The 9026-nt window shown below is 53.6% G+C and overlaps 3 protein-coding genes across 3 annotated transcripts; 1 reads left to right on the top strand and 2 right to left on the bottom strand.

Annotated features, from left to right (window-relative positions):
- Positions 1-841: 841 nt before the first annotated feature.
- Positions 842-2808, bottom strand: CONPUDRAFT_152735 (uncharacterized protein; the record flags this gene model as incomplete). The annotated part of the gene is made up of 6 exons (XM_007769512.1): positions 842-1534; positions 1589-1714; positions 1763-2224; positions 2279-2308; positions 2362-2583; positions 2632-2808. The coding sequence occupies 6 exons, from the start codon at positions 2806-2808 to the stop codon at positions 842-844; spliced, it is 1710 nt and encodes a 569-aa protein (XP_007767702.1).
- A 198-nt stretch (positions 2809-3006) lies between these two features.
- CONPUDRAFT_152734 (uncharacterized protein) lies at positions 3007-4249 on the top strand (the record flags this gene model as incomplete). The annotated part of the gene is made up of 6 exons (XM_007769511.1): positions 3007-3028; positions 3075-3176; positions 3224-3283; positions 3334-3654; positions 3720-3785; positions 3834-4249. 6 exons carry the CDS (start codon positions 3007-3009, stop codon positions 4247-4249), a joined length of 987 nt encoding a protein of 328 aa, XP_007767701.1.
- A 205-nt stretch (positions 4250-4454) lies between these two features.
- Positions 4455-7363, bottom strand: CONPUDRAFT_72212 (uncharacterized protein; the record flags this gene model as incomplete). The annotated part of the gene is made up of 7 exons (XM_007769281.1): positions 4455-4514; positions 4561-4991; positions 5024-5443; positions 5515-6276; positions 6339-6637; positions 6689-7050; positions 7112-7363. 7 exons carry the CDS (start codon positions 7361-7363, stop codon positions 4455-4457), a joined length of 2586 nt encoding a protein of 861 aa, XP_007767471.1.
- Positions 7364-9026: the final 1663 nt, after the last annotated feature.

The following is a 9026-nucleotide window of genomic DNA, read 5'->3' as shown; positions in this document are numbered from 1 at the left end:
CGTTCAGGGAGGCATGGCTAAGGAGGTCGGGTCCGTGGACGCAGCCAACGAGTGTATGTAGACGATATCCATTGTAACGACATTCCAGGGCTGATGGTCGGCGTAAAGCTGGTATACCAAGGTCGTGACAGCGGACCAAGTGCCCCAATTGTTTATCCCCTTTCAATGGGAATAGCTTCGCTATACATGTTTTAATAGTCCTTTGATGTGGAAATTTAAATTTGAAAGAAAAACAGACGGCGGCGTCACTTCGTTGTGACTATAGCTGAGAAGGTCGTGTCCAATGACGACACATACTGAGCAGCCAGGTATGGAACCCCTTAAAGCCACACACAAGCATTGATATGGATATATGTTGGCTGAAGGAGACAAATGATGACACATAAATGCTGCTATCAGTTTAGCACATCAACACAACTGATCCCCATCAGCATGCCGCATGGTAGATGTCGGCGTGCATATTTAGAATCGTCGTGTCCGTAGAGGGTGGGGTATATATTTTGGCTGGAGGATAGAAATGCTGGCTTCCTATAATATCACTGGCCCAGTTATGCGTTGATGCTAACTTGTCATTGTGTCTGAGACGAGGAGTTGGCGCCGACATGTGGACATATAGCAAGATTGAATGACCAAAACCCGTTGTACTGTATGGGCTTGTTATTTTTGCAATGTCGGCATTGAAGTCTATAGATCTGGTTCATATAAAAGGGAACAAGGGTAGGGCCATAGAATAAACTCATGGAGCCCACATGGATGATAAGCACATATATACAAGAGTATGACAATAAATTTCGTGATATATACAAGTGCAGATATAAACGGCGTAAAAAGAACATGCCCTCTATTCCTCCTCCCCATCCTCCTCATCGTTGGCAGGCGAGCTGGGAGCGATGCGCTCGGTGGCGGCGTCCTCGTCGTTGTCGGCGCCTTCATCCATTTGAACGAATGAAGGGGACTGGCGTGGGGGGCTTTCTGCAGGCAGCTCACTCGCTGAGCCTGCCCTCTTTGGCGGCGTCAACGTCCACGCCTTCCCGCCGCCTTCCTCCAACCGAACAGTATCCAGACGATACTGGTTCTCGTCCTTGTTCTCAGCGAGAAGGCCCTTCGACGCAGTGGACGCCGAAGGCGATCCTGACGCCGACTTGCCCTCTTGCTTCAAGATCTTCTTCAGGAGCGCCTGGTTGCTCTTCTCCACCTTCACGAGGTTATTGACTTGCGCCTCCATTCGCTTCATGAAGTCGTCAATGCGGCCATTGACCGCCTTCATATGGGCCTCTAGCCGAAGATCCTGGGCCTCCAAGCGGCCCTCGTAGCGAGTATGAGACGAGAAGGAATGCTTGACGATCTCCTTGGCAAACTGCTTCTGCCGCTCAAGATAAGGGCGCATGTCGCCGACGTTAGCGGGCACATCGACATCGGCGAACAGCAAGTCTGTAGGGGAGAGTGAGCGGCGTGCGACAAGCATGTGAGGCAGAACCGGCGTGCCCCGGGGAAATGGCTTGGCGTACGCACCAAGGTTAACCTCAGCAGGAACCTGACAAACGCGGCGTCAGTATCGTATCCCGCGGCATGATGGAAAAACACTCACACTGGTGCCTTCGCCCACAGATGCGCCGCCCGCATCAGTGGACGGCGCCTTCCAAGTGTTCTGGCCAGTAACAGGGAGAGCAGCTGGCTTGGCCGTGCTGCCCGCCTTGACAGGCTGGTTGGCGCCCTGGTGTAGGTCAACATGCTGCTGGTATCGTAGCCAAACTGATCTTACCTTGGTGCCCTTCTTTGGCGCCTTCGTTTTGGCAGTCTTCTTGCCCTTTGCCGCCGCGGCGGCGTCATCGTCCTGCTCGACAACCACCTCTTCCTCAGCTTCTTCTTCCTCCTCTGCCTCAGCCGCTGCCTGAGACGCCTTCCCCTTCTTCCCCGCTGCCGTCTTCCCCGCTGCCTTGCTCTTCGCAGTTTCCTTCCCCTTTGTTGTCTCCTTCGACTTCTCCGCCGCCGCCTTTGACATCCCAGATGGCTTGGCCTTCTTCTTTGCGCTGGGGCCGTCGGCGTCACCTTCACCGTCGGCGTCGGAATCCCTGGGTGTAGCCTTCTTCTGCCTTGATGGCTTGGCAGGGACGTCGTCGTCGATAACAATGTCGGCAGGCTTCTTGGCGGCCTTGGACTGTCCGCTTGTTGACGCCGACGTGGGTGGGGCAACGGGCTCGACGGGCTGAGCCGAGGGAGCATCCTGTCGCCAACCAGGTATTAGCGTGGCCTGGCTATGAATGGGAGAAACACTTACTGTTTCGGCGCTGCCCATCGCGACGTCTTGCTGTATGAGGACTCAGTCATCGACCTGGTGTGGAGTTGGGAAAGAGAACCTACAGCGGCTGAGAATGGGACGTTTTTCCACCAGTCCACGCCGATATTTTGGACCGGTGGTGCCTTCGTGAGGTGACCGAAGTTCATCTGCGTGGGATCCGTGACGAAGTCGGAGGAGAAGATGTTGCCGCGCTGTAGCAAGATACTAGCCACAAAGGGTCTCCACTGGATATCGGGGTAGGGGTTGGGGTGAGAGATTGCCTGAATAATAGGTCCAAGTTCATTCTGAGCGGCATGAGCATCATGACAGCCAAACACCTGAGTGGCACGCACCTGCTCCTTGAGCCACTCCTGATCAAACACGACCTTGTTGATGCCGCCCATCCTCGAGAACATCAACATCTGCTGCCATCGGTGGTCCAGGGTGTCGACAAAGGTCTGAATGGTGTGGGGCTGGTTGGTGTCGATAACCATGCCAGGGAGACAGGTGGGGGAAGGGAACACGGGCATGGTGGGTTCGAGAAATGTGGCTTGTGGGGAAGGGGGGTTCGGCGGCTAGAATGCAAAGGCACACGAAGTTTTTTTGTTTGTGTTTGTTTGGGCGGCGCTCAGAACGGCGTCATTGTCCTTAGTTTGCACATGTTTGTATACCCCAAAAGAACCCTTTGGCCTTGTCTTTTCTCGCGAGCTTCCTATTTTCTGCCCACCATGTCCGCCAAAGACAACCAGAGTGAGTACAACCGCCATGAATCTGTGCCGCTGCCCACGCTGACTAGATCCTTGGTCACCTCATCCCGGGGATACCGTGTACTGTAATATTACAGCTGCCCGAAAGGGTCAAATCGGCATCCCACGCACGGGAGACAGCGACACGTTTGGTGCGTCGCCGTCTTCAGTCCCCATTTCAACGGTTAACAGCCCTTAGATCTTGACAGTGAAGCACAGAAGTACGCCGCCGGCCGTGCCGATAGCGCCTCCATGCAAGGTGAGTCTGTTGTCTTTGCTAGATCTATACCTATCCCGACGCGTCCACAGGCAGTAGTTCTACGCGCCCGTCTCCCTTTGGGGGCGGCATGTTCTCCTCCCTGCAAGCTGCACCTTCCGGGACTGCTGCTGCTGGGCAGCCGTCGGCTCACGCCGCTCCATTTGGGAGCTTTGTGTCCTCGTTCGCTGCCCTCCAAGGTCCCGGCGCCGCCGCTCCTCAATCCACATCGCCGTCGCCCTGGGCAGCATTGCAAGGTGCCAACCCGTTCACGCTGACTGGGCCCTCACCCTTCGCCGCCCTCCAGGGCCCCAGCCCTTCCGGAGCAGGATCGAGTAGTCCGGGTGGGCCGCCCGCCGGCCAACCCCAGCATGGTACGCCGCCCAGTATCACCGCACCCATTCACTCATCAGGGTTTCTTCAACCTTTGCGCTCAAAGGTCCGTTACAGTACGCCGACGCGTACAGGCAATCAGAGGGCGGCGCAGAGGAAAGTCATGACGATGGTGCGCGCCATACTTTTTTATGCACCATTATGACTAATACAATTGTAGATGACGGGTCGTCCTCCACAGATGCCCCGGACTCAAACATGGACGCCGACCCGAGTAACCCGCCCGACGACGAGGATACCGAGGAACAGGTGAGAGAGGAGTTCCGCCGTTCGTTCCGGAACGGCGTCATGGGCGAGCTCCTTCAGTCTCCGCCTGGCTCAGTGGCAGACACTCTCATGACCGATTTGTTTGAACTCATTATACGCAAGTCATTCCCCCGCGACATTGCGGCGCCGATGAACAGGGTTCAGGAGACAGCCCACCTCATCCGCACGAATTTGGAGATGGCAAGGGGTCACCTGGACCGAGTGTTCCCGACGGTTGCTGCTGAGTTGGACGCCGACAGGCGAGACACCATGGTTCTCTCCCAGATAGCACAGCTCTTGTCACTTCATGTCATTTCTCGGTCTAATTAACTACGATCCTGCTTGTGTAGTACTCAATTGACTTGGATATACAAAAGAATGAACATGGTTCTGTTTGTGTAGAGCCCATAATACGATCAGGGAGAGAGTAGATGTGAAGACAGGAACAAAGGAGTAGAAGCAAAGAAGTATATACAACAGAAATAACGATGTCTGGGTTCTATTAGCTTGTCATGTGAATGGGAGGTGTTATTAACTATCGGCGTGTCTTTCTCCTCTTCGAAGGCACAGCCTCCTTGGCCATGTCCGGTTTCCTCTGTTACATGTCAGTGAGTGAGAGAAGAAATCAAGGGGACTGGTACCTTATTGACGCCGCGGCTCCTTGTGACCATCGTATTGGACATGTCCTTGAGTTGGGCCCTGGTTTTGACGCCGACATTCGATGCCCCCAAGGGGTCTGTTGCCGCCTTCAATGTCTGACCACGAACTGGCGCCTTCCTGCTGCTGCGGGGGCCTCTAGGCTCTGATGCCAAGGCTACAGCACTCTTGGCCATCCTGGGACGGCAGTCATCCTTGATTGTTGCCTTTGCAGACACCGTTTGATGGTCCATGGACACTTGAGTTCCCTTTGGTGCACCTGTGGTTGCAGCTACATCAACGCCTGCCGACATCGAGCTCAACACGGCAGCAAAGGCAGGAGCATTGCTAGACCACATGCCGCTTGTGGGCTTTGACACTGTGATGCCGATGGCAGCGGCGTCTTCAATGTAGGAGCAATGAGATAATGACCAAGCTGTGAAGGGGGGAGGCATAAGAGCGACTTACCTGCTGAAAGTCGTTGCACGTGGGCGGCGTCACCTTGCCCTTGCCCTTGCGCCTGCTCCTGCTCCTGCTCCTGCTCCTGCTCCTGCTCCTGCTCCTGCTCCTGCTCCTCCGTGTCAGCTTCCTCCATGCCGGCATCCACCTGGTCTTCCACCTCATCCATCTCAGAGTCGTCCTCGTCGGCATGATCTTCATCCCGTGCCTCAACAGTTTCCGCACTCTGCTTGTCAGCATGCTCCTTGAATGCTTCGTTCGCGTCCTTGTCATCCTTGTCAACACTCTCCTCTTCATCTTCTTCCTCCCCCTCTTCCTCCCCCTCCCCCTCCTCCCCATCCTCGTCCTCCTCGTCCTCCTCTTCCTCCTCCTCATCTTCATCCTCCTCGTCCTCTCCGTCATCCTCCTGGGCGACGTTGCTGGCATCTCCTACTTATCATTCAATGTCGCCGCCGTCAGTCGTTGGCATACGAGCAAAACAGCTTTCTTACCAGACACACCAGCAGTCCCTTCATCACCCGACTCATCTGAGTGGATGACTGGCCTCACCCTCTTCTTAGGGCGCCGAGGAACCAGAGAAATATCCATGGCCTTATCCTCGGAGGAGCTAGAGGAGGCATCCTCATCGACATCGTCAGTGCGCTTGGCAGTTGTTCGACGCCGCTTCAAATGACGAGGCACACGCGCTTTTGTTGGCTTTGGCGCTTTTTGTTGTGCTCTCGCTGACACCGCTGCCGTTGACCCTTTGGACGCCGATGGAGATGATGATGATTTCTTCTGGGGAACGAATGCGCGTGCTATGTCGGCGTCCTTGTATGATTTACCAAACCGTCGCTTAGCCCTATACCTTCCAGCCGGGAGCTCATCTAGGAAATCCTGGGTGAAGCGAACAGGCCGGAGACCCTTCTTTTCTTGCTCGCGCCAGTGATCGATAAGGGTTTTCAGAGGTTCAATGTGCATGTTGCAAGGATTGACAAGGTAGACGGGAACATCACCATCGTCGGCGTCGTAGCAGAATAGGGGGAATGCGTCGCCTTCAATGTACTCGGAATTCCCCTCAGAAATTGTTGACCAAGGTACCTCGACTTTTGTGCGGTGGGAAGCATGGGCGAGAGCCATGGTCACAAACTGTCGGCATATGTTCTGGAGGTCCTTCGTGTTCCGGTAGGTTGGTGGAACCTTGGGGTAGCCGTCGGCATCCGATTGGACTGGTGTCCGCTTTGGTGCCGATGCTTTGGCTATGGCTTCCTTCGTGCCTTGACCTAATGGCGGCGTCGGAGTACGGCATTAGTTTGTCAATGGCGGCGTCATGATACATGCCCACCTGTGCCAGCGTGTCCATAGTCAACCCATCCCTTGAAGCAGGGGCAGGAGCCTGGTTCCATCCCTTCCACAGAGGTGAATGCCTTCGTCCCAGGCATACGATGTATTCTAGTGCCATCCCAGCTGTTATCCATGAGCTTCAGTCCATATCTCCCATTGAAACGGGAAGCATACCATCCAAATCGCACGCCGCCATCGGCCTTGTACTTTGCATACTCGATCTTGACAATGACACGCCAGCCTTTCCACAGGTAGTCGGCAACATTCTTCAGAGCTGGCTTGAATCGGCGATCAAAGGTCCTATGCCATGTCGGCGTCAGCCACTGCCTCGTTCAAGAGCGGGGTACTCACAAGTCTTGAATATCCGGAGGTGCACCAGTCGTGTTGGCACTATCGGCGACCTTCTTGTACTCGTCTACTGTCGCCTGGTCTAAGTCAAGGTATACCAAGCTCCGAGCCCGACTGTACAGGGACAACCAATGGGAACTACCCCTGGAAGGGAACTGAGGATAATCTTCAGGGCTCACAGTCGGCATCATCGTCTTGATTGCCGCCAGCTGTTCCTCCCACAAGGTGTCCATCTTGGCCAGGTAGTTGGGCTGTTGGCGAAGCTCCGCAATGTCGAAAGCGTTCCACTTCCTCCCTGGTTGCCAGTTGGGTTTCCACAAAATCTTGGCGACCGTTGTCTCGTTTGTAAGCCACACACTGACAGCCTTACCATCCATGAGTATTTACCAAGTAAGAAAAACATAGGCGGGTGTAAAAACTACACACCTGCTCCAGTTCGGCTGAAGAGTCCACCTCTCTAAGGCCTGCAACGTCCTTTGCAGCTCGGGCAGAGAGTTTTGCCAAAGCAGATGTGTCATCGCTGCCAGCTTTCACCTTCCATTCGGCCAGTGCAGTCTGTAAAATTTCCTCTTCCTCCTCCGTGAAGCCGTCGGCTTCGGCTGCATCCGGAGTGGAAGAGTCGTTATTTGCATCCTTTTTTGCAAGCTTAGTGAAGAAGTCGTCTTCGTTGTCGGACATTATGGTGGGACGTGGGGAGTGATGTGCTTCTCAAGTGATGGGCGAGGTTGGAGTTACCGAACGGCCGTGCAATGGTTTCCCTTTTGTGATTCAGGCACCGCGGTGACTCTTTGTTGATTCATCCCACAGGGCACGTGACCGTGATTCCTTTCGACGCGCACTGGCATCCTGATTTGGATGTGCGTATGGACAAGAGGTTCCCTATCATACGACTAAAAGAACAAATGTTTGATGCTGCTAAAAGGCACCTGGGACAACCTGGCCCAAAGTCGGCGTTGCATAAGTATCCGTAGGAACTCCCATACGAGCCTTCAAATGGACGTAAACGATGACAAGGAGTTCCTTGTCACACGGTTGAAAGAACAAATGTTTGATGTTGCTAAATAGAACACCTCATGCACATGGAACAATCTCCCCCAACGTCGGCGTCACATAAGTATCCCTAGGAGCACCCACTAGAGCCTTCAAATGGATGTGAACGGTGCCTCACAGACACAGGGTCCTCATGCCTGTATTGCATCCAAATTTGTCCTGATAGGATAACATCACTGAACGATGGCAAGGAGTTCCTTGTCACACAGCTCAAAGACCAAACACTTGATGGTGTTAAATAGAACACCTCATGCACCTGGGATAAAATATCCCAAGGTCGGCATTGCCTGAGTGTTTATCTCCAGTTCCAGATCCGTACCATCCTGAGGAACACTTACTGGAGCCTTCAAGCGGATATGAATAATGACTAGGAGTTCTTGTCACATGGATGAAATTATATAGGGTGCATTACTAATGTAAACGACCAAGAATACTCCTCGTTCAGGTCGGCACCCGCGTCAAGTCCTAGTTCAACTCTCGAATACGAATAAAAACACTTACTAGGCCATGGCCTTGCCCCTCCGAGATATGTTGGTCAAGTGATGGCGAGTGGAGTTCTCACAGTTACCCTTGAACGTGTGCAAGGCCGGCACTGATTCATTGTCGCCAATCAGTCGGTTCAGAGAGATCCGATCTCGATGCGTAAAATCATGGTTTGCAGCCGATTGAATGGAGATTTGCCTAAATGGGGATAGATCACAAGCCATGATTTAAGCTTCGTGGCAACCAGCCGACGTCGGAGGCAAAGAGGTGGCCTGATGAGATGATGAATTTGCAATCGGCACCCGTCGGCTGTCCATTATCAACTGCATGGGGTATATGCGGCAAATGTCGGCATGCTGCCAAGCGCCGGGAAGAAACGGCATTGAAGTTCCCAGGCCGTGCCTTGTTTCTTTTTTCACCCCCTTATTGCCTTGTCTTGCCTGCCAACAACCTCCGTTACCATGAGCAAACGAGGCAAAACCAACTGGGAGTTGTCAGGTAACTCGAACACGTATCTCTTCGATGTGGAACAAGAAGAAACCCGGCATGGTCGTAAGAGAACTAAGTTGGTTCCAACTCTGCAGGCATTTCAACCTGAGCAAACGCCATCAAACATGAATCCACCTACGAACAAGTCTATGTTTGAAACCCAAGTGGAGATGGAGTATCAGGATCCTGAAGTCCCCGAAGGACCTACTCCGGTGCCGAAGCGATCCTATGTAAGCAAACGAAGATTCTTTCAATTGCTTGACTTCATTCGATGCTAGCTGCAATCCGATTTTATGAAAGACTGGTTGGCAGTCGAAGA

Source organism: Coniophora puteana, assembly GCF_000271625.1.
Source record: "Coniophora puteana RWD-64-598 SS2 unplaced genomic scaffold CONPUscaffold_5, whole genome shotgun sequence".
Taxonomy (NCBI): domain Eukaryota; kingdom Fungi; phylum Basidiomycota; class Agaricomycetes; order Boletales; family Coniophoraceae; genus Coniophora; species Coniophora puteana.
The sequence above is the reverse complement of the archived record's forward strand: the minus strand, read 5'-3'. Positions and strand labels throughout refer to the sequence as shown.